The sequence below is a fragment of the Fringilla coelebs genome (genome assembly GCF_963513975.1).
Source record: "Fringilla coelebs genome assembly, chromosome: 5".
Classification (NCBI taxonomy): domain Eukaryota; kingdom Metazoa; phylum Chordata; class Aves; order Passeriformes; family Fringillidae; genus Fringilla; species Fringilla coelebs.
Window position 1 is genome coordinate 39401444 of NC_140033.1, and position 26312 is coordinate 39427755.

At 35.6% G+C, this 26312-nt stretch overlaps 1 protein-coding gene across 5 annotated transcripts in view; it reads right to left on the reverse strand.

Moving 5' to 3' along the window:
* The window catches only part of PPFIA2 (PTPRF interacting protein alpha 2), a gene marked incomplete at both ends in the record, with an annotated part of 273973 nt that overhangs the window by 73591 nt on the left and 174070 nt on the right, over positions 1-26312 (reverse strand). For 4 of the 5 annotated variants that reach the window (XM_084206211.1, XM_084206210.1, XM_084206212.1 and 1 more), the window contains 2 exons: positions 15953-16027; positions 26146-26310. In XM_084206211.1, the coding sequence (XP_084062337.1) occupies positions 15953-16027; positions 26146-26310 (240 nt within the window). The remainder of the gene's footprint in view (positions 1-15952; positions 16028-26145; positions 26311-26312) is intronic. The other variant, XM_084206213.1, reaches the window with a different exon arrangement.

Consider the following 26312-nt stretch of genomic DNA (forward strand, 5'->3'; position numbering starts at 1 on the left):
AAATCCATCATTGTTAAACACTGCGGTTTCAATTATTTTATTATTGTAATGAATGCAGAGCAAATATTTACAGGAACAACAAAGAGTTTGAAGTCTGGCACATTGCAGAAGTTTCAGCTCTTGGGTAGTCAGATAACAGATCTAAACTGTGAAGAACCACACAGCTAAATTGTTTTCATACTTGTTCTATTCCTGATTGAATGAATATATTAAGGCAGAATTAGTGCTCATAAGGAAGCATGGAAATTCTTCAGTGTCTTACAAGTAAAGATAAATTTTTGCTTTTTACTTTACTTTACTTTTTACTTTGTTGAAGAAAAAGTTTTTAATTGCTATCATACTCCTTTTTATTACTTTTAACCTTTTAAACAGGTTGCCAAAACATGGAAGACGGGTTGATGATCTGGGTGAAGACACAGATGACTAAATTTTTCCTAGGTAGGCTCCAAAACCTCTTAAATTCTAATGATCATTGCAACAGCATGCAGCAATAATAGCAGAGTTCTAGGTAAGCAAATTATTTTTCAATGCATATAAAATTTTGTAATATTATTTCTGAGAAATGCCTATCTGTTCTACTGATGTTTTTATGTTTATGACATCCAGCTAAAAATATCTATGACAAAACATGTCCATAGACAGCTTTCCAACTACCTCCATACTATCTGACCTCTAACATTAAATTCCTAATAATTTCCATGCTATGTTCTTGGTTTTGGAAAGTAAAAGGATTCTTGAGGATGACATCATAGCTGCTGAAAACAAATCAAAAGATGTCCCCTCCTACTCCCATGCCCCAAGACAGATTAATAGAAAATAAATGTGGATAAATATCATTAATCTATTTAGGATTGTTGTACCCAAAACTGGACAATCAACCTAAATAAACACTGAAGTCCAAATTGTACCTTCTAAAATATGATCAAATACATCACATTTTCGTCGTTATCAGCTTCTGCTTGTGGATCTCAAATGATTATATTCCATTTCTACAATCACAAACATTATCTTCCTATTTAGCACACTTGATCTGGACCACAGTAGTGCCTTTAAATGTGACTCTAAACAAGAGTAAAATTTCAAGTCTTTCCCCAGTTGAGTCTAAAGAAGGTCTACACTTGGCTGTCTGCTTTCTTTGACAAGCTAATTCAGCAGAACTGAAAAGCCCTTTTTTTTCCTTGATTGAAAAAAATGAAAGAATCATTGTCAGTTTAAGAACAAAATGTAGAGCAATACTTTTCTTGTTGGACCTTTCTAACTTTTGTATCTTAAGTCCATGAAAACACCCCCTAATCTAAAATTACTCCTTCAGCTTGTTCTCTTGTGACAGGCATATTAATCTTCAACATTCTTCTTGCTTTTGCATGTTGTTTTTAAGACTCACAAGGCACATTAAAACCTTAAAGAATTTCTATTGATTTTGATTCTATCTTCCAGATGTCAAAGGTACTTCAGAACAAATGGCACAGTTTCAAAAGCCCTACTCTGTCATAATAATTCTGAACATAACCTTACACAAATTCTGCCTTTCTGTCTTAACTAATAAATAATTTCAATGTTCCTAAAGCCCAGCTTTTTGATTCTTCAATTTTGGTAAATACCTCCACTGTAATACCCATATAAATTCCCTCTAAATTAGCAGAATTTGTGTCCATTATCTGCAGACACCGTTAAATCATGGTTTTTAAAATGAAGTTAGGATTCAGCAATTCAGACTCTAACTTGTCTCCATTTCCACAAACAGCCAAATCAACACATCATGCCTATACACTTAACAGCCTGAATCCAGGTGTTAAGGGAATATTGATTTCAAATATTAAAATACAGCATAGATCAGAAGATAAATACATAAGCCAGTACTGATCTGAATAAGTCTCTCATCAGACACAAAATGAGGCAGCAAAAGCACTACTCTACATGTTTACTTTGGGTATATTGCAAATTAATTAATTGAAAATTATTTGATAGATGTGAGATCAGAATCCATTCTAAACATACAAAACCCTAAATGACCAGGTACCTCTACTGCTGAAATTTGTTTGAATGGCCATTTTTTACCCCATTACAGTTTCAGTCTTCAGGCAATTAAGTGTTCTAGGAATACTTAATATACTTTTCTATATAGTGATAAGACAAAGCAGGATGCCCTTAAACTGAAGGAGGGCAGGTTTAGCTCAGACCTTAGGAAGAAATTCTTTACTTATATGGTTCCAGTTCGTCACAACTTTATAAACAGGTTCCCCAGAGAGCCGTGGACTCTCCATCCCTGGAGGTGTTCAAGGCCAGGTTGGATGAGGCTCTGAGTGACCTGGTGTGGTAGAAGGCATTCCTGCCTATGGCCCGGGAGCTGGAATTACATGATCTTTAGGTTCCCTTTCAAATCAAAGCTTTCTATGAGTCTGAGATTCTATAAAAGCAATGAAATTATTTTAAGCTTTTGAAAAGCTGTTTTTCATAAACTTTTCCTGCCTTAAACCACTGAATTTGTTTATGTCATCTTCCAACATTGAAACAAATCTCAGTATGGTCAAATGAACTGCAGAGAACTGATGATTAGCTATATACACAGCATTTCAGAGAGAGAGAACACAAGATGCTCCACAGGGTATCATAAAGAGCACGTTCTGATTTCATGAACAAAACTCTTAGATCCACACAAAGTCTTTTGAAACAGTAGATCAAAAGGAATCTCCATAAAGATGACTTTAGTTTTGAAATGCTTTAGTTTTTCCATTCAGCAATGCAGATTCTGAACTTTACAACCAGGTATGTTTAAAAGGGCAAATGCAGAATTTGGGGTCTACTTCCACAATAGCTAGGAGTTAATATGACTATGGAACATACAGCATTGTAATCAGCATTAGCCATACTTCAAGGGAACAAAATGAAAGAAAAAATTATTTTCAAACTGAAAAAAATAAGTTTGGGATGGAGGGAGTGAAATTATCAGCCCTAACAAGGCACTTTGGGCTCACTTTGGGGGAAGAAAATTTTTTTTATATATTTTTTTAAACTTATTACTTTGTCTTCTCCCCATTCAACAACATAAACCAAAAAGAATCAGTCAAATTTTCAAGTAGGGCTTTTTTAGCACAACTTTCACTTTTAAACTAAAGACTGACAACCTCTCAGCTAGGTTTATTTTCTATTTGCCTGGAATTTCAGTGTATTTTATTGCTATGTAGGTGGTGAGCTTTCTAGAAACTATACACAACTGAGTCCTTTAATACCTGTCCTGACATATCAAGAAAAACACTACTTTATTAAAATAAAAAACTGTGTGAGTTATGAGTAATACATATTTTCAACATATTTACATAATTAATTCTCCCTTTTTGAGATTGCTGATCTTTAATTAATATTGCTGTTTAAATTTCATTGTTATGGAGAAATAATAATTATGGTGAAATCATCCTCATGAGGGAGCCTTGGAGATCAGACAATAGTAGAAAGTCAGACAGTAATGGAAACAAATCTTGCATGTTTGTGGGTAGGCAGCACAGCGAGCTCCAGCCCTCAGTTACACATCTTTTAAAGTTTAAGTCTTTACCTCCTATGCTCCAAATTCTGTCAAAGACAGCTAAAACCTCTTGCTTCTGCAGCTTCTGGCATGTCTTGATTATTTTATTCTTACGATCTTGACGTTGGCCCTGCTCTCTGCAATCCTGCTTGTATGATGGAGGGCACTTCCAGACCCTGCTTTCACGCTGCTGAAGTGCACACAATGAATGACAACATGCAAAAATGACTGCAAATGCTCTGAGTCTGTGGCAGATTGCTGAGTTTAAACAGAAAACATGAAAACACGAACCCCATGGTTCTTCCCTGTTGATGCCCTGTGCTTGTGATGACTATTGACAAGGCCCCAGCTATCAGTGTTTTATGGACACCCCCTGGAGGTCCCTGGTGTTGATGGCAAGGGTGCTGTGGCCCAGGGGCACTGTCCAGCTGTGGCACACAGCTGGCTGCAGCTGGGCACTGACCGACCGCAGCACCACCACTGAGCCCCGACTGTGTGAACGCCAAACGCCGGGGTCAGCGGGAGTTTTTGTACCTTGGAAGTTGTAACACGCTAACATTTGAGGCTGGTAATGAGGCAGTAGGGTTTACCAGTCTCCTTTGCTTCATTGAGAATTCTGGACCAAATTGTTGCTGTGTAAATAGCGCCTGTCTTGAGCTATTACACCTACTCCATTTATTTCTGCGGCAGCGCTCGAACAGGAGCAATTTAAAGCAATGGTACAGGTGCTACTGTGAGGAAGAGTACCTGCCAAGATTTTTCACAGTTTACCAAGGGCATTTAAGTATGTTTTCTGCAGAAACCCTTATCGAAGTAAACAAAAATGTACTACTTTTAATTTGTCACTAAATTTGTATGAAATACAACACAGTGAAGGAACTTTTACAGAGACGAGCACAATAGGAAAACAGTAACAAATATCAATTACATGGTTGAATTGTACTGTGTATTTGACACCTGCTGACTAATTTCTCTTGCTTTTCTTTTTCGTTACCAAGCTCAACAAAATAGTAACAAAACCCTTTTTCTTTCATTATTACTCTGACAAAGACTAGCATTCAAAATCTCCAGAGTGCATTGGTAGGGTCTGATTTCCAGCTTGTCAGAGCTGAGAACGGATTTGGCAGAGATGTTATAATGGCTATTCTTTTCAAGAAGTTATTGAAGCATATATATGTAGTGTGCATGTATATATTTAATACTTATGCTAATACATACACAGATATTTGTACCTCTGCGCTTTTATGTAGTTGCTCTTAGTACATAAAGCATTTAATTGAAAAGCACCCCTGTTTAATTATATAATTCAGTCTGAAAAATACTGCTCAGTTTGAAAAAGAGTGTTTAGCTATTTGCCCTGCAATCAGTTTTCCCATTTTGGTTACACCAATATATGTCCCTATGAGTAAAAACAGTCTTCTCCAAATTAAATTTTTGTATTCTTTGTCTGCGTGTTGTCACCTAGAGATTTGAGATTGTTTAGGTTTATTTTGACTGGACATGTCTGTAATGAAAACCACTATTCTGCATGTATATCCAGTTTTATCACATTTTCCTATACAGAGTATCTGTATTAAAATCACAATCTCTGCTACTGACTGTAGAAAACATGAAAATATACAACAGATAGATAGGACATGAGAAATATCCAGAAAGGAAATGAACCTTATCCTAGAACTACAATTAAACAATATCAAAGCCATGATCTGCATGTACAAACTGAAGAAATCCTAACTTAAGTTTCATTCCCATTCTGTTGAAATTCAATCTCAGTAGAGTGAGTAACAGTCTGTATTTCAAGTATTAAAACCAAATGTACCCATTTAATTCTAGTCAATATCTCAATACTTTTCAATAACATTCTTACTGGTAGTAAATTTTTTTCCCCAGGTTCTTCCAGTGAAGATCAAGGATATGGGCTTCTCTGATACAAATCTTATCTATTTTTTAATTATGAAGGACATTCCTAGTACATGGAATTTCTAAAATAATGGTTTTATCCTAGGATTATTGCAGAGTGTAATCTAAGATGACATCCTTTTCTAATGCAGAGGAATGATACATATGGTTTGGGTTTTTTTCCTTCTTTTTGTATGTAACCACGTATTCTACATGATTAAAGGTGTTGAATCCACACTCTCCAGGTGCCAAGTTAAGCAAGCAGTTCATTTTCTAGAAATTGAACCAAGTCAAATCCTCTATTGCTCCTCTTATAATAATTTCACCAATACACTGATAGTCCACTATAGTATTAATGAAGATTATTTTTTATTTACTAATGTCAACATTTCCTAATCACACCCAAAATCTTTTTCACATTTTTGAATTCCAAGTAAAATTATTTCTATATTTCTTTATTTTACAGGCACATGTTTGCTTGTTGTTTGCAAATCTTTCTAGTTAATCAAATTATAAATTTACAGAATACTCTTAGAGCTGCATGTGCACTGTAGGGTTGAGATGATCCAATACGAAAACACAAATGATACATTTTCTGGTTCATATGTTAATGGGAATTTTAATTAATAAATATGAACCTAGAAAAGCTTAAAGTTGATTTTATTTATTGACCCATGTCATCAATTTAAATATTTTACATAAATTCAGCATGTAAGGTCTATCCATACATTAAAAATTATTATGAAGAGTAATAAGCATTAAAGATACTATGATCTTTAGTATCTTTATACTTTGATCTGTAGTACTTATACTATTTAAAAGCTGATTTGAGAGTTTGTAGATGACCTTAACAAATCATCTAATATTTAACAAATTGCAGAAAATTGAATAATCATTCCAAACAAGTACATTGAGCAAATGTTAAAACAATTCATTATTCCAGCAGATTAAGAACAAAGGATAATGGGCATGTGTTTTGCATTTTCATCAAGATGGATCAGCAAAAAGATCATTAACACTAAAGATTCGTTTTGTCTTGCAGTCCTATACTGCAAGTCTAATGCTTGCAATGAAACTATCTTCATCTGCTTGAACGTCTCATTTGACAAATGTCAAATGACAAATGTCAAATGACCCCAAAGCTGACACAGACAGAAAGATAACCAGCTATGTTCTGAAACCTGAATTCATACCTCCAGTGCAGAATAAAATAGCATCCATTTCAAAGTTTATGATTCCCAAAATAACAGATCAAAGAGAAATGATATATTCTTTCTGATGTCTCCTGAAAGGCCCTCTGTGAATACTGTGAGCAAATTAAACATTAGACATTAAAATTTTCATGGATGTACTTTGAACACGTAATAGTGACCCCTACAATGCATGTCAGCTAAGCACCCCTTTACCCATGCACTACAATCTTTACTTTAGGAATTTGCTATGTTGAAAATGAGGCATTTGCTAACTAGACCTTATGAAATCAGGTCTGGTGAGAATTGCATTCCATTGATTTGTTAAGCTCCCTAAACAGATTGCCAAACAGATGACATTAAACCCAAACTGAAATTATCCTGGTGTCTAATCTCATGCTGACTATGAACAATCCTAAACTAACCATATACAAGTAACCTTCCAATTTCATTAATCTCCTGGAGTTTTCAGTTGTGTTGGCAAATGATTGTGAAATATGCTCAACCACACACCTGGTTTGTGTGATCCCTGTTCTCTCAGCTTGTATTTCTTTGGCTGCCATGCCACTTCCTCTTTCTCCCTTTTTCCTGCTTTGGGTGAGGAATGTGTGATAAACTAGAAATCCACAAAATCTGTGCTGCAAACTCAGAGCTTTTCTATTTTGTAATTCCCTAGAATAAAGTAGAGGAGATCTATTTATCAGTCTCTGAGGCATCTTCAGCTTCACAGAGCTTTGTCATATATTGATATATTTTTTTGCTGTTGTGCAGAAATGTCAGGCATGCTCTGTGATCCCTCTTTACTGATTAATACAAAACACTGTACAGACCCCCAAAAAAGCTCAGCTCAACCTCATGAGATCCAGAAAACTGCCCATACATGCAGATTTATTGCAGAGTGGTTGTGTTATGTGATGGTGAATACTGTGTCCTGTGGTTATCTAGCTGCAGGACCTCATGGAGAGTACAGTCACCTCCTTCCTGCCTGCAGCCCCAGCCTCTCCTCCATGAGGAAGCCAGGCATGGAGCAGGGCTGAGGGGACATGTACCCAGTGTTTACCTCCCAAGCATGGCTCAGAGCACAGGGAGGGTGACAGGATTCAGACAGCGTACCAGGATTTGTGCAGGGTCTCAGGACAACGATTGTGTGACAGAATGTGCCCCCGAACAGATGCCACTACAGCCATGAGCTGTCAAAAATCAAGTTATGCACTTTAGCCAAGTCCATCTATCAATACCTATGAACCCATTAACTGCTGGATGGCATCCTACTTCTTCTGCTGTAGAAACTGACCAGTCATCCCAGCCAAGCTAATCTCTATGCTTTTAGGAGCGAGAATATTGAGAGTATCAGATGAGCCTGAATCCTCTGAGACACTTTACAGAGCTCCTGTGGTACTAGAAAGAATAATTGTTGCTTGCCACATCTATTGCACAGGCCACTCTGTAGCTGAGCTTTACAGTAATGCTGTCCAGTCAACAGCTGCATGAGCCAGGGGACACCATGAGACAAATTTATGCTGTTAAGTGCTATGGAGCAGGAACCGTGTTTCAGTATTTTTTTCCCACAAAATGGCATCCTGCTCCTTTACTGGAGCTCTGTTGGGAGCATTGTAATGCAGTAATAATCATAGTAAAAATGAGCAATACAAGCACTTCAGTATGGAAGGTGGAATATATTGCTACTAAATAAACAACTATATATTTATATTTCTGCAGCAATCTAACTTGCAACTAAGATTCAGCCACAGTTTTTAGTGCATAGAAAAAATACAATCTCCTCAAAGGCAAAAGTCTGAAGACTTAGGCCACAAGTATTAAATAAATGAGAATATAAAATTTAAAACTAAAAACAGTATGAGTATTTGTAATAGCATTTGTTGTTAGATTTATTTTTTCATTACACTAGCAGTATCTAATTTGTTTACACAATGAGCAATCTATAAAACAAATGCTTTTAAAACACAGACACATGAAAGACTATACTGGAATAGGTTTATGCTCATTTTGATAAAGATGCTAATTTTATGGAAAGTTTGTGCTTCAAGGTCTAAAGGAAATGCGGAATTTTTAATCTCCAGTCATCATTTATTCAGTAAAACAAGGCATTAAATCACCCAAGTTTCTAATCATGGGGGACCAAGGTTTCATTAAATCAAATATTTCTGTCAGACATAAAAATGAAGTAGATTTGAAGAGATTTGCAAAAAAAATATTTCAAACATTGATCTCACTGCTCTTTTAATGTATATTTAAACAATTGCTTCATAGCTGCACAGCAGGTTTGGGGAGAAGAGTAAAGAATGAGGAAGTAGCAAGTCACAGCTTGACATTTCTTTTTTACCTTTTCCCATGCTCTCTTAAGCATTATTTTACTAAACCTAAATTTTTCTTTTCCTTTAATGCAAATAACAGCTTACAAGAGCTTAAGAGCAAAGTATACATGCTCTTGTTGCTACACAGGGATGTGTCATAACAAAACAGAGAGGCTACAAACAATCTCAGGGTATTTTTAAAATAAACAGAACAAAACTCTACTCTTCAATGATAAATCTGTGACACTGGGATTTACTCTAGTCACAAATCTTTATATTAAAAAATCCCACAAAGAATTTTACAAGTAAATAAAATGAAGAAGAACTAGTTAGCTATGACACAAAGTTCAGAGAAAAAAAATCAAAATTGCAGTGGAGATCATTAGTAGCCAGAATTTTTCATCTCAGTGCAAGGGTCTGAATTCTTCCTTAACAGCAGTATAAGTGAAGCAGCTGAATTCATTCATACTTGGGATCTCAGAATGTTTAGAAAATAGAACCAGAAAAAACAATTGTCTTTATGACATAACATTCTAAAGAATATAAAAATGTATAGAAAGAAATACATATGAGCTAGCAAATATTAAATATCAAACATTTTATTAAAACTATTAATCACACTGTCTTTGTGAAAGAATAAAAACCTTCAGTCTTCAGCTACATATTTCCTTAAGTGCTCCATGAGATGTGAGCACAGAGCACAAATCCTTTCTTACAAACTGGTATCTTCTAAAGAGCACACAGGAGACATTCAACTTAGACAAAATGACAGTGCAAAGTGAGAACATGACTTTGGTATTTTAGGATTTATTACAGGTGGCCACATGCTAAATGGATATCAGGATGCCTTTTGAAAACACCCTAAGACATTTGGGTAGCAACACATTCCTGCTCTGCAAAATTGTTTCAGTGAAGAAGACCAAAGTTGGTGAACGTATTTAATATATAATTTCTGCACTGCACACACTACACTGTGGTAAATACATAAATAGACTTAATTCACTAGATTTTTATATAAAAATACTAATATCTGCAAAATCCTTATCTGCTGTCATGGTAGAAAATGTATTTTCTTTTAGTAGCCAAAATCTGAAGACCTTTCTCTGTGGTAGAAGTTTATGGAAGTTGTACTAAGAAACCACTCTTGCAAATGCAGTAGTGAGCTTCACCTCAAATATGTCAATAGAAATTATTGTTCTTCAGTTGCTACTTGGAAAATGCATTGCATTTTAGACCTGTTCTGCTCTATATTTTAGTGAAACATTAAATTAGTTAAAAAAGGTTATGGCAATGCAAATTCAGTCCTGCTGCTCTCAATAATCACAAAGGATTTTGGTGCTTTTTTTTTCCTCTGAGAACTCAGATTAAAATTAATTGAGGACATAAAATGAAATACTTATGGCAATTTAGCTATTTCTTGTGCTTAGTTCTTTTTCACTTTGTAAAAATATTAGGCAATGAAGGCTGTAGTGCTGCTGCATTATTTTCAACTTCTTCAACTGCCATGCTACGCATACTAACTGAAACGTAGAGAAATAAATTAACGCAGTAAAGCATGTAGTATAAGAAATAATCACCAAAAAATCATCATTTTGCATCATTGCCACATTTAATACTTAAGGGCAACAATAACTTTTTGCAGAGGTAACATTTAATTAGATGGCTAAGGTTAAAGGCAGATTAAAAAGCAATTATATATAGCACTTAAAATTACATTTCAAATCAAGATATTTTTAATTATGTGCAACTTTGCAGAAAAGATATATTTTGCTACATTTACATAGGCATTTAAATTAAAGTTCAGATGACAAAGAATATCTCTTCAGAGTCAGACCTCTGCAAATCTATAGCTAAAAAAGAAATTTTTAAAAATTAACATGTAGAAGAGAGTTCAGAAAGCAGTTGCAAGCTTGCAGTTGCACCATTCTGAGAAAGTATGGTGCTATGAAAGAAGTTACTACAGAGGAAGGCTGTTTCAGATTCTTTGCAAAAAAAAAATGTATGCTTCAGGTCACCAGAAACATACAAGTCATCTGCCTGGCCTTCAGAAAATAAAAGGTCCCTGAATTCCACCCCATTTTATCCAAAGTTTTGATAGCAATTATTTCTAAATTCTGGATTGATTAAGTTTTGTATAAATCATATGCTCAAGAAATGCACATCTATTTTTCCCAGTAAAGTATTCATTTTACAACACTTTTACTCTAAAAATCACTTTGAAATGTAATTAGACTGAGAGCCTAAAGCCGCCAAGAAACCCCTGTAACAAAAAAAAAGCCTTAACCTAACTGGAAATGAAAAATCTAGGCGTGGAAATATGTTTTCATATGCAATCATGGGTAAAAGGACAAGCTAAGACTTCACTTTGAAATGCATATACATATTAACTAGTACAGAGTATTTCATTAGCAGTAGTGATACCACAGTCATGTCTGCAGCATCCCTCATGGTCAGAGCTAAATCTGTCCTCAGCTGTAACAATTCACTGAATTTTTTACTATGTTCTTGATTTGCCCTGAACAGCAGAAGTTTGGCAATTAACAGGGTACTTGGAAGATCTTTCATGAACAAGTGGATATTTTCTGCTGTCTCTGGTATAGAACATAAACAATCAGAAATTTCAAACCATGCTCTCTTTTCAGTGATATTAAAAATTTATAAATGCTTTCAAAAATGCTGAAAAATTAGCACTGGGGTACCCTAATGAATAAACTGACCCATTGTCAGGAAGAAACCCATTGCCTAAACAGGAGAATGTATGCAGTTGCATGAAGCAGTGAGCTATGATCCAAAACACCTGCAAGATCTCTGACAGCTCCAGGAGTTAAACTTAGCCTCAAACTCAAGCAAACTTTTGTAGAAGCAATTGTAACAATAAGGCTTTAAAATGAAGCCTAAGTGTTTTAAAATATAGTCTATATGTCAGTTGACAGAGGCAATAAAATGTTATTTGGCATTTGGAAACAGCATTGGCAATTGGAACAAATGCTGAGGAAAAGCGTGTGGTAGTACAGTGATATATGCAGGCAAATCAGTAGTTTCTGCAATTTCATATTCTGCAGTCCCAATGTTTTCTAGGTTCCTAAAGTTCCATTTATTCCTTTGAGGTAATGAATGTAAGTAAAGCTATATTTTTCATGCCACAGTTTTTACTAATGAGGAGAGATGGAAAAGTCAGCATATTAACTGGAAACAAAATAGGGTTTTGGATTGCCACTTATCATATGATTCTTATTAACACAGAAAGATGTTGCAAGAGATGGATAATTGTTTAAAATTAGCAGGTGAAAATTTATGGGCAAATGAAGCACAGTCATTAAAAAAAAATCCAGTATTGTATTAACTATATAATGCTTGATTTTACAAAAAAGCCGAGGAAAAAAGCTTTAAAGATTGTTTTTTGTTTTGTTTTAACTACTTGTTGAAGGCTGAGGGAAACAGAGAGATCTGTTAATGGAAATGGCAACAGTTTTCATTTAACACTGCACATTGCTGCAGAAATGGATTTAAAAGTGTCACTATGGGTCATGGTCTATAATCTAAGTGCTCTAGAGCTGTGAAAGCTGCCAGCACTTGGATTTCTGGGAATATATGGCACTAATGGCTAACCTTGCTGCTTTGTTTGCATGTGTGTAGTTTTAAAAATTATTCACATTTGTAATGGTAACAGGAGTATCTCTAAAACTGAAGAACAAATGTAGTTATTTGTCAGTATTCTCAACATTGAAGTCAATTCCCATTAAGATCATGAATGACAAAATTGTGAAGATAAATTTACTTCTCTTGCCAATGAGACTCATTCTTCTCAAATTAGCGTGTAAAAAGGAAGCTAGTTAGCAAATCATTGTTCAACTTTGCAAATATTCATACACTCACTGAAAAACTTCACATTTCCCTTGAAAAATATTCACAGAAGAATGTTGTTATACCACTGAGCTTTGTTATTGGATGTCCCACTTGCAGCTTGTCTAATACCTAACTGTGAATTATAACCCTCAGTAATAAAACTATCTGGAGAGACCATAGGTTATATGGAAGAAGATGAGAACCAGCATGATTTTAAAAGCACCTAAGGGGTAAGAAAATGTAGCTATGCATTACAGTAATTTTAATTAAAGACAGAAGGGAAATTTCTCAAAAAAATTGTTCATAGTATCTTCTATCCATTGTATCTACAACAGATAATGATCAGGACGTCTCCAGTTGTGAACTAGTAATGGCTCTGAGCATAAGCAGAAATGAAAAAAAAAGCACAATGGACATGGAATTTTATTACTGCAGTTATCTTGCCCCTGTCTGCACTAAAACTCACTGGCAGCTATTCCATTTGCTGCTATGTACAATGGCCCCCTCCACAATCACTAAACAGCTGCAGCAAAATAAAATATAGAGTCGAATAACCTTTTCCCCTAGGAAGACATATATTTAAAGAATTTTTAATCCACTCTTTAATAAAATATAAGCTTGAATAAAATATAAGCTCATGAGACAAAAACCCTTCTCTGTTACCCTTGTGTAACTACATGTAAACATCAGCTACACAAGCTGAGTTCCCCCAACAGGCCCAAAGCCCACCCCAATTCCTCTGGGTTTAGAGTTCAAGGTGTGTTGCTATTGCCTATCCAGTATTAATTGCTTTGCAAGACTCTGTTAGCAACTTGAACTGAAATCAGGTTTGCCAGTTACAGATGATTTCAGTCCCTTTTTTATGTATTTAATAGGCCACAAAGACTGTTAAATGAGAGCCTAGTTACCTCCTAATGATGGAAAACTGCAGATGTTCTCACCCAGTTTTTGGGGATATTTTAATATAAGAACATTTTCAATAAGTAATCAGGACTGTCTGCAGTTTCTCACTGTTGCTGTGTCAGAGCCACAACCACAAGCTTTCAAGAAAAGGGGATATATTAACATATACATTTCTGCTACTTTTTATCTGCTACTTGTCATATACCTAAACATAATTTGTTAGGTCAGGGAACCAATTTACTGTCATCATTTAACGTTTAGATATAGTCCTGAATATGGTATATTCTCAGAATAAGTATGAGAAAATGGATATGAAAGAAAATACTAATTCTCCTGGGAGAACAGACACCAAGACTGGACTACAGAAGCTACTGAAAACCATATATTCAATTCCCCTAGAAACTTAGCCCACTTATTTTCATATATAGTATAATAAATTCCTAAAGTGTTTTATTGCTTGTGTATTCACTGTGGAATTTAGTATAAAACTAGACTTAAATACTGCAACACTCTAATTAATTTTGTCTTGCTCAAATGACTAATTGTGTGAAAATTATCTGAACTCTTGTTCAAATGCATAACTGTTTGAAAATAATCCACTAGTTCTCTTCCACATCTCTTCCCATTTCACTCTTCTTTCATTATTATTTAATTGAATGTCAGCTTTGACAGTCCCTCATAGGAAACTGGAATAACAATATTCAGATTGTGTTAGTGGTCATGTTGACTGATTCATGCTTGACTGATTCAGTGTCCTTCTAAATGTCTTCAGTGCCATGTAGACACAAACATTGTTCAACATTTCTAAGGATTTAGGGCAGGAAAAGCTATGGAAGTCCTATTTCAATTTAATTTCATTGTGCATGCTTTTATACCTTACTGTCAAAAAAAGTTAAATTAAATTTTTAAAATTCCAAATAGCCAGACAATTCTATAAAGACCTGGTCCTATGCCCAGTGAAATGAACTTAGATTTAACTGGATGATGAGCAGGAGGGATTGGAGGAGTATGATGCACCTCAGTTGGCTTGACTGACCAAAAGGACTGCTTGCTATTTAATAAATGCTAGTGAAAGTAACAGAATACTCAACATAGTGTAACTAAATTATTTGAACACAATTTTTCTGGATCCTTCTGAAAGAAGAATCTTATTTTTTAACAGATAAAGTGCAGTTACTTCAGAGAGAAAAGGGATGAATCAAAATATCATATTAATAGGTTTATAGTTTATAGTTTATAGTTACATAAAATAAGTACTAATATCTTAATTGAAGATCCTGCTTTTAAGAAGGAACTTTAGGAAACTACCTTTTCCAGTATTAATTAGTTTAAAATCCTTTAGGAGTCTCTACTTTATCACACATTATTCTGAATTATGAGTATTCCACTTCTCAAGAATTGTTTGGTAGCATTTGAGTTTGTCTATGGCTTCTTTCAGTTTCTGTCTTAATCCTGAATAAAATGACACCACAAAATGGCCATAACCCAAAATAGTTTTAACTTGCCTATCTGGCTTATTTTTAACGGTGTTAAAAGCACTTGTCAGGTGGCTTCAGAACAGGAGGGGAATGGTAAAGTCACCAGCAGACTTCAATTTTTATATTTTCTGGCCTCAAAATCACCTCTCTAGGGTGCAAACATTCTTTCTATATGTGTGTAGTGTACAGCTGTTCAATACAAATGGGTTTTGCTGTTCACCCTTTCAAACAAAAGAGAACAGTCTTCAGCAGGAAAAGTCTCTCTTGTCCAAGTTCACAATAGTTACATGGCACCAGAGTACACCATGATACACTGCAGTTAAAAGAGAAGAGACAAACCTACATTTCACAGTCATCCAGAATCCTCCCTTCATCAATGTTAGCATTCGTATATATTCATATAATGAATATATACATGTGTGTGTTATACTTGATTTTAAAGTGAAATGGAAGTTCAGGTTATTGAATTCTTTATAGTATCTGACATATCTGTTGGTTTACTCCTTTTTCAAGTCCAATAAGAAATTTGGGAATCTGTTACTAGCTTTTGCTCACAAGGGACGAGAAGGAGGAAATAAATCAGTAAACACAAGGTTGTACTAATCTTACAACCACCTTAAACAAGCCTCACTGAGAAGCTTACTCACAATGCAGTTTTTCTTTAGTTTTGTTTAATTTTGGTTTTGTTTGTTTGTATTATTGTGGTTTTTTTCTAACAGTTTTGAAGAAAGTGACAGGGAACACATGGGACAGAGTATTAGAGAAATTTAATCTCAAAAGGGGAGAAAGTGTTTATGTTACCTCCTGGTTAGCAGCAGCTAGTTCTTCTTCCAGTGCAGAGACTCTTTCTAAAGAAACCCTCAGTCGTTCCCTTACCTAGAAGAAAAATCAAAATATGTGCAGTAACGTAATTTCTATTAGTCTTTAAAGATTATATAATCTGCCATATGCTCTACTGTATGCCCTGCCACTCCATTTGCAGGCATGTGTGTTGCACCCTTTCATGAGACATACTGTGTAGTAAACATTTAAACCTAACTACAGGAAAACTTAACCCATTAAAATAGGTGTCAAACTTTAAATGCCACACTGCTGTTCCACAGTCTGCCCGAAATTTTTTGGAATACACAGCAAATGAAAATATTTTAAGACCATGTTAGGCATAAAAATAAAATTTTCACAAACATCTTTTACAAAGGATAAAGAAAAAAACATTTTCAGATGTTTTAAGCTCATGCCATGGAAGATAAGGAATCTGTTTATAGCAACTGAATGCAATAATTTCATTGAAAAATAACTTGTAGCATTGCCTTCAGGCCCATATACTTTTATATCATCATGCATTTGTTTCAGTTTTGCAAAAAATCATAAACAATGTATACTCCCATAAGCAGAAAACTCCTCTGTGTTTGCACCGGTTTCATAAATAACCTATTCTGTTCCAAGGATGATTATGATCTCAATCATTACTATTACCAGTATTTTAATTATTGTTAATTATTGATTATTAATAGTTACTACTAAATTAATACTAAATGTGCCTGAAGGCACAATCACAGCTGATTTGAGTGCTCTGGTTCAGTGTCAGCTCGTGTAGCTCATCTAACCTAAGCCAGCAATGTAGCTGCAGTCTCCCAATAGAACCAAAAGCAAGTCAGACCTGAAGTGACCTCCAGTGCTGCGTGTGACTCTCTCCCCTGACTGTTAAGGGACCCTGTGACCATCCTAATCTACAGAATTTCATCAGGCACCTCGCAGTAAACGAGTTTATAACCTGGCTAATCAGTCAACACTCAAGGTACACGTCTTTGCATGTTCCAGCTACCCCGCAGCAATGCTGTTCCAGCTGCTGATGCACAGATGTTTAAGGCCATTAGCCATGTTTGCTGGGTAAGGTAGCATACTCTATTAGACCAAGAGATGTAGCTGGAAAATAAAGCAAAACAAAATCAGTCTTTCATTTACAAAGAAACATGGCACATTTTCATTCTTCACGAATACAGGAGATCCCTAAAAGAGTTGTATAGGTCCTTACACTTTCATATTTTTTCCAGTGATAGCTCTTAGTCTAATAAATGTTACCTTTCCTTACACAGTTCATTTTCATTTACTATGGATAGAAAAGAGATTTTGCAAACAGATCACTATATTCCAAAAATGGATTAGACTTTAGTAGATAGAAATTAGTTAGCAAGACTATAACATAGCACGTTTACTTGACTTTAAAACTGACTAAATCTAAAGATGAAATACATATTCAGGAAATGAACACTTAAAAATAAAACTATTCACCCTTTCTAACGAATGCAAATATAGATATGCAATACTTTGAGGCTTTTGTTCCTCTTTACATAGCTTATTTAAAACAACTAGTGAGGTGTAGACCTGTCTTCAAGAGGCCGGAGTTCAACTTCTCTCACCACAATGGGAGCTTGTATATAACAACTTAACAAAAATCTCAGAGAAGTTAAAAAAATCTCAGATAAGTTAAAAAAAAAAATAGAAAATTACAATCATATTTCTGGCTTCAATCCCTTTGGCTGTAAGTGCTGCATTGGGACAAAATGATTGAGAGAAAATTCACAAGCAGGCAGTTGTTAAAAGTCAAAATGAAATACAATGAGTTGGCAACTTTAATTTTCTGAAGCCTCCATGTATTCAAGCCCAAGTGTTTAATAATGGAGTTATAAAAACACATTAGTTAAAAAAATACAGTATAATATGCCTAACACTGACATTCACTTTGAATGGTGCTGGAATTTGCAAACCAGCTAGGCCAGACTACTGAGGATGTCACTGCTCCACAAGGAGCTGGGATCAGAATTGCCCCTAAACTTTACAACCGGTGGCACTGTGGAAATGAATCCTAGTGGGTGTTACACAGGCATTTTAGAGCTTGTAAACAACACTGCCTCTAAACAACAGACAACTCTGGAGACACAATTTTAACATGGCACTTCAGGAAAACTAGGTAGATAATGAATGTTTCTATTCTGACTGTCGAGCTATTATATTCAAATACCTTTCATTCTTGGCCTATTGTCAACAACATTGAACATTACCAGTGTAAGACAGAGCAACAGCTGGAAGTTGTTTCCTTTGTCCTGCCTTGCCTTGCCTTACCTCACCTTCCTCCCACATACATAGTTAATACACTGCCTTTTTGTTATAATGACCTAACCAAAATTGCAGTCTGATGGCTCCTACTTGTTCTCTGAATCTGAGTTGCTAAAGGAACTGAAACAACCCTGCCTTGGCACAGAAAATCTTTTTCCCTTTCATCTGACCAGGGAACAACAAATTCAGATTCACATTTACCATAGTGACATTGGAAAGGCTGCAACTAATTCTTCATTTTAAACATAAATAACAGCTGTTAAAGTTGAGGGAAATCTTTGATTCTATTGGTAAAAAAATTAAGAGTTACATCAGCACTCTGATCTGTAGGAGAAATCTGCTCTGGTTTATAACCCAAAAGCTGTAACATTATTTCTCATTTTACATTTATTTCTCAGTCATACACAAATGTACTGCAAAGCATTTTTTGTTGAATTCCATATTCAAATTTATTTTTACAGAAAAAGAAAAAAATCCCAAACAGAACCATCCTCATTTCTGAGAGATGCAGGAAAGGTTGTTCATCTGGGTCACCATCTTGTTAAAGAAAAAGGAACTGGAACAAATGCAAACTATTTTTATTTTACCATTTTTGTTTGTTTGGTTTTTTTTTTTTCATATGATGAATGCCAATTAGTGATTGGCATACTGTTTTCTATTTTCTGGAAGTGAGAGTAAGTGGGCAACTATAGTTAATAAGAATTGCCTTAGTGAAATCATGTGTATCACTTCAGAAGTTACTCTGCTTAAATTTCATATGATTCTTCAACATATTTCTATTTTCTTTGGCACATGATAGAGCTTTACTAAAAAAGGTTTCACCAAGTAAGACTAATCAGATGTCAACTGATCTAACAGAAATGCTATCATAAACATTTTTAAAGGACAAATACCTGGAGAATAGAAGGCTCTAGGGAGAACTTACAGCACCTTCCAGTTTCTAAAAGAGAGCTGGAGAGGGGCTTTTCACAAAGGTAGGTGGTGACAGGACAAGGTGGAAGGGATTTAAACTGAAAGAGGACAGATTTAAATTAGATATTAGGAAGATATTTTTTATTATGAAGATGGTGAGACACTGGAACAGGTTGCCCAGAGGAGCTGTGGATGCCCCATCCCTGGAAGCGTTCAAGGCCAGTTTGGATGGGGCCTAGAGCAACATGGTCCAGTGAATGGTATCCCTAACACTGCAGGGGCTTCAAACTGGGTGATTTTTAATTATTTCTTTTCAACCAAAACCATCTTGTGCTTTTATGATTGTAATGTCACAGACACAGCAGAAAAGAGTTGCTCTCTCCATGTTAGAGGGTGTATCCAACATATGCCCAGATGACTAGGTATTCTTCTGGCTTTTAAATGCAACCACATTATCTTTAAATGTAACATAGTCAATGTCATGTTAGCACTGCTGTCAGTGCAAAATATCACCCATCTTTCTCTGTCTCCTAGCAACTGCTTCCCACTTTTTTGCTTGCTGTCAAATTCTTTCTTCATTCTCTTCAGATCTGCAGCCCATACAGAGCTTTTTAAAAAACATTTGCACACTGGAATTGAATCACTTTTTTCCCATGAACAGCCTATTGAATAAAAGTTCTTCTAGTTACCTGCTAATGAATAAAAAGGTAGAGACCATGCTGGCACGAATAGGCTAATTCTGTTTGCAAGAATATTAAGTATACTTTTCTGCCATTAATCTCAAGAGAACCAGTGGTTTTTTGATTCTTAGCTAAGACAGTATCATCTGGTAGCTGCTTTCCACTGTGAAGATCAACTGGACACTTTTCTTACAACACTGACCGAAAAATGGGCTTGGAGAAGTTGCTTCTTTCTTCTTTCTAAATGCACATTTTAAAAGTTGAACCCAAAGTTTAAAGCAAAATAGGAAAAAATGTCTGCAGGACAACAAACATGTTCAGATAGATATTAGAAGCCAAATAGAACTACAGAGAGGCACAAGTAACATAATAATTTTTCTACCTTTTGTTCTTCCTGAATTGCATATAAGGACTATGTATTTCCTGACCTACTCAATGTCTATTCTAACCAGGAAGTTAACATGAGCTGCTATTTTTCATCCAGCTCTAATGATTTCTAGGAAATATTGTCTTCACTTGCTCTTTTATAAACAATTCCATGTATATTCATATATAACATCACAAAATATTTTAGAGTGCTGCCTTACATTAGTTCCACAACTATTCATTGCATTAAAAAAAACCCTCAACAAAGGTATGAGCTATTAGCAGCAGTGAGAGAAGTGCTGGAGATCTGTAGCATTAAGGACAGGGTGAATAACAGAAGGGAGGTTTCCACTCTATGAATACCGCTGCAAATTTCACCTGACTTACACAACAGCAAAGGTAATAAGAAATATTAAGTCAGAATTTCACATTGCTCCTATCCCAAATCACTCCTAAGTTCTAGTGTGTAAAACATCACACTTTTTAAACAATTTTCATTGTCTTTGTGACATAACCTAACCTTACACTTAGGTAAAACAGTCACTGAATTTAACTTCTAACATGATGAAAATTTAAAATTGCTAGCAGAACTGCCCATGGGCTTTTGTTTTTTATTTCTAAAAATATTAGCATGATTAGATATACAAATTTTTAAAAAATATTTATAGCTTTTGTCAAATTAAATTTCCAAATAATAATAATAACAATAATAATAATAAAGAATACAGTTAGTTTAGTATCAATTTCATTTGTTGTGACACAAGGAGACACAATAATATTTTTCTGAGGGACACATGTAATGGTAAAAATTTCTAAAGTAAATTAACTCTCTCATTATCCCCATGCCCTAAAGTGAAAATCCTCATAGAATACATTAAAAGTGCAAAAACAGTCCGTGAAGACTTTTTTTATTTTTGCAGTATTAAGATCTAGCACAGATAATGGGGTAAGATTAAAAGCCTACTCTTACCACTCCCTGCCTCCTAGAAGGCACCTACTGGGCTCAGCCAAACAGGACTGGCTCTCACGTGGGAAGCTCATGACAAACTTTCATTCTCCAGGCTTGTGGCATGTGGATAACGAGAGGGATCCTGAAGGAGCTGTCAGACTGAAAAAACTGCAATGACAGCCATGTTCTCTCAGAATAAAGCATTCACAGCTGTGATCTCTCTGTGGTGATCTGTCTTTTGGACAAATGGCAAAGGCAGAGCCCAGACTTCATGTAATAGATAGAAAGTCAATAGACTTTGAAATAAGTTAAGGTATCACTCCTGATTCTTTTTATACTTAAGCAGACCTGCCTAGAAACTGATATACTTTATTTTTCACTTTCCAATCTCTTAGTAGGTTTCATTGCATTTTCTTATCGTAATGAGGAGGGTTTGGAAGTTCTTGTACTGTGCATGTAGCAATCCTTTCATGATCAGTCAAGTTTTGTGGCAGAGCTTGTTACAACACATCAAGATGTTTTAGTGTAGGAAGTGAAAACATGAAAGAAAATTTGCATTTAGGAAGAATTTTAAGATTTTCTTCATACTTTTGTAAGATTAAAGGGCAAAACTCTCATGAAAATATTTTTTTATGCTTTTCCAAGAATGTAACAACTACATTAATAGTTTCAGCGTCAACATTTTTTGTGTAGAAAAAAATTCAAGAAAAATTTGCATTATTCACTTGCAAAGGATCATTACATATTTCCAGTGCACTTTTGACAGTTTTTATTGCTCTTTATCCATTACCCTGCTTCAGTTTTGTGCGCATTTTCTGATGGGGCACTGTTTACTTTGCTGTTTCATCAGTGTTTCAGAGATCATGTTTTATTGCCTCAGTTTTACTGTGATATTCTGCCTGCAGGTTTCCTCTGAGCACAGCAGCAGAGTCCGTGCAAGGGAAGCATTACCCACAATACAGGAAGACAGAAGTCAAAGGCAGTAGGTTGGCTCCATGCACAAATGCCAAGAGACTTGATTACTTTGTCATAGTAAGACCTTTTTCAACTTTGCAAGTAGCACAAGTCAGGGAGATTCCTGATGAGTGGAAAACTCATAAATGTTTTGTCCTTCTTCATGAAATACAGGAGTTATCCTGGGAAGATCCAGGAAAGTACAAGCTGGCCAGTGTAGGGAAAGTTATACAGCAAATCTTCCAGGAAGTATTTTCAGGCACATTAAGGACAAGATGGTGATTGGGGAGAGCCAGTATGGCCTTGTGAAAGCCAAATGATATCTGGCCAACCTCGCTGCCTCGTGTGATGAGAGGACTGCTCCATGGATGAGGGGAGAACTGAGAATGTTTTTTGTTTTTACTGAGGTTTTCAGCAAGATCTTCCATTTGTCCCTAGAGAAACTGGTGAGACGTGAGTTGGTGAAATAGATTCCATCAGAAATGGGCTGGACTGCGAGGTTCAGAGGTCTGTGATCAGCGAGGCAAAGCCTGTGCGGTATCCCATTGCCATGAAATGCATAACACACGGGGGAATGAGACAGGCTTCAGGAAAAGAAAGCAGTTGTGCAGAAAAGACCTAGTGGTGAAAAAGGCCAGCAGGCAGTTTGGCCAGTGGGTTGGTGTAGAGAGCTTTGTAGACATTTGGTTAGCTGAGAGAGGTCATGTAGACACGATACCATTAACAAACTGAGAAGGACACAGGCCTGAGAGTCAGCAGTCAGTGTCCAATGACAAAATTGGGCTATATTAACCTAGCTGCAACATGAGGATGTAGGAGGGTAGTGCCTTGCCAGAATAGGAAGAATAGTTTCAATAGTTGCAATGAAAAACCTAAAAGAATGTAGAAGTAGGTGTAACTGGATGATAAATAAACCAACCAATCCTGAGCTCAGCTTTGCAATATGTATGAACTTCATTAAATCTATTATAAATGTATGTGACTACTGATCAATAAACGGGATCTGCTGATCACCCCATATTGGAGTGCTGCTTTTCTCCCGCCGATCCTACAAATAGCGAATTTCCTACAGGTTGGACAAAATTATTATTTCCCTCCAGACTTTTGAGGCTGCATTTGGTTTTGGCCTTTCTGGTAGAAAATATTGTTAGATTTCAATGAAGGCCCACCAAGCTGGCCATGAGCTGGAGCACACAGCATATGAAGCAGGCTGAGAGAGCTGGGTCTGGTCAAAGTGGAGAAGGAAAAGTTGTGGGAGATCTAATTGCTGTCTACAACCAGCTAATCAGAATATGTGGAGGAAATAAAGCCAGATCCTTCTTGCAGTCACAGGAAGGGAAGACCTTGCCGGACAAAAGGGAACCAGTGCAACACTCAACAACAGAAACTCCAGATAATGGGAAAAAATTTTCCATAATGGGAAAAAATTACAGTGAGGGTGGTGAAACACCAGAATAGGTTTTCTGCCTGCAAATATTGAGAAGTTATTGGACAGGACCCTAAGCAACCTGAAACAGTTGGCCCTGCTTTGAGCAGGAGGTTGGGCCAGATGTCCACGAGGAGCTCCAACCCACATTGTTCTACTAATCCCTGAAAAGCTTAGATGCATTTTTATAGGGGGATTGATATCTTATTTCTGAAGGATCTGAAACAAATCTAACTTACATAATTTTTCTGTCACCATGCCGAATGTATGACTCACATGCCATAAAAAAATTTTAGCACATTTGGGTGCATGCAGTCATTTTTAATTTCATTATTTTTAAATAAAAATCACCATAATGATGACAATTTGTGAAAGAATTATATTATCAAGTATCTGGGTGTTATATGCAACTTCTTTGATCCAATCCTTCCAGAGATGCTGTAACAACACCAGGTATGTAGGATTTGTCCTTGAAAATAATGTGTGCTGGTTTTATAACAAATTATTTTAAAATAATTTATTAAACTCTTTATGAGACTTATCTCAGAATGTTTTATAGTAATGTATAAATAATATAGGGTTTTTTAATAGTAAAAATATGACTTATTGCAGCAAAATAAAAAAGGTTCCACACATAGATAAACAGCATGTCAGAAAAAGTAATTTTGACCAACCAATTTTAAAACTTGTGTTACAATGGAACAAATCTTCTGTTAATATGATTGCAGATGGTTGACTTTTCTACCCTGAAAATTGTCATTACCACTGGGACAGGAATCAATTAGATACATGTCTGCCTTTGTCATTCCAAATTTTTTTTATTTGCTGAATACTGATTTTAATCAGTTACATTTAAAATAATATAAGAATAGAATTTTCAACAATCTAAGCCAAATTTTTCAATAATGCAAGTCAAAATATTATGTGTAGCTTCAATCTAATTGTGTACAATAGTTTTCAAAATGGGATGTAATATAAACTGCCAAAATAGTACTAAATAGTACCAAAATGCTAAAACATTCACAAAAGAAAATGTGCAAGAGGTACACAACTGTTGAATAACCAGAATCTATTTCAAGTATAGTTCCTACAGTTTCTCATACTTATCCAACACAATGTCAAAAAGTATAAAAGCTGGAGAGATCCCTACCCTAGTTTTATCGATATTTAAAGTGCTGGATAAAAGATCAAAGCTCAGAGCATAAACCCCATCAATCCTCAAAAGATCTTTTTAATAATACAGGATTTTTAAAGTTTTAATGACATCCAAAAGCTTATTAAAGTGGCTAGAAGTCATCATATTTCCTTTTCTAGATTTTCTTTAAAGATGCTTTCATGATATCTGAGTAGAACATATAACCCAAAAGATATACCTAAACACATAAGAAGTTTTTATTTTGCCTAAGTTCCTTAAATTTATTCAACTTTAAACCTGACAGTTAACCTAGTATGACTCATAACCCACAGTGTCTCATCCTTTTATTACCAATGATAAATATATTGTTATATATCTACAGCTAGCCCATTAAGTAAAGTCAACTTTCTGAGTATATTTCTGAAAGTTAAATTTGTTACTGTGAGACCATTAAACTGGTCCTGTACAATACAGCTCATCTGTGCAGTCAATGGTTTCAGATGCTGCTCTGCACAATGTCATCCCTGCTCACCCAACCATCTCAGAGAAGCAGCTCAGCAGCAGCAATGAGCACATTAGCCAAAATAGACCCCATAAGGAACGAGGTTCTTTGCTCATGAGCCCTGTTTCTCACGTGCTCCCTGCATGAGGAGTTTTGAGGCACTTACTAATTCAGATACATCACCTTCTGAGTGTACTGTTTCTAGACTTGAACTGGATTTCTGAATTCATGTACACAATATTCAAGGTGATAATTCATAGTTGTACAAAGTTTCATTCACTTTGAATTTAGTCTTTCCAGCATAGGATACATGAGGAATGCAGTGGAAAGACCCTCTTCATTAGCATGATTTGATGCAGTTATTGTTGGTTTTTACCTTGATTTTGCAGGCCCTTCATCACCACAGACAAGGAAGAATGTACTGCTTACTTTAGGTTACGCTAATTGTAAAGGGAACATTCTCCTTACATATCAAAGGCTAAAAAGATCTCTGAAATGGAGGAGATTTTCCTTAGATTCTTAGGAGCATCTAAGAGCCAAGTTCCCTTTTGTGGTTAGGAACATCTTATTCTTTCTCTCTATGTGTTTTTAAAATTTGAGATATACCTACATTTTCATGGCCATAACTTAGAAGCACATTTTACACCGAATAAATCCCACAGGGTCATCTTTATTTAGTGCTAAATAGAAGAAGCATGTCTGGTAGGGATGATATTTACTTATTTTGAAAAGTAATTTCTATTGTCTACAAAAGATAGCTGAAGTGACCTCGAGTGCATTACAGCCATTGACCATACCTTCTTACCACCCATATTTCTCTGGACATCTGTAAGCACTCTAAGTACAGGATTTATTCCAAGGAGCAACAAACCATACTGTTGCTCTGCTGCATCATAAAGCACAATCGGGCAAGTTAAAGAATGTATTCAGTAAGCTTTTTTTCCATACTGTACCTTTTCATCCAAAGCCTTGTGGTGCTCAAACAGAGATTTCAGAGCTTTGAGGACCTCAACTTCACTGGAAACTCCTGAGGGAGACTGTGCTTGCCGTTTCACCACTGTCATCCTCAGGGATCTTTCGTGTCTCGAGACAAGGCACTCCAAATGCTCCAGTAACAGCT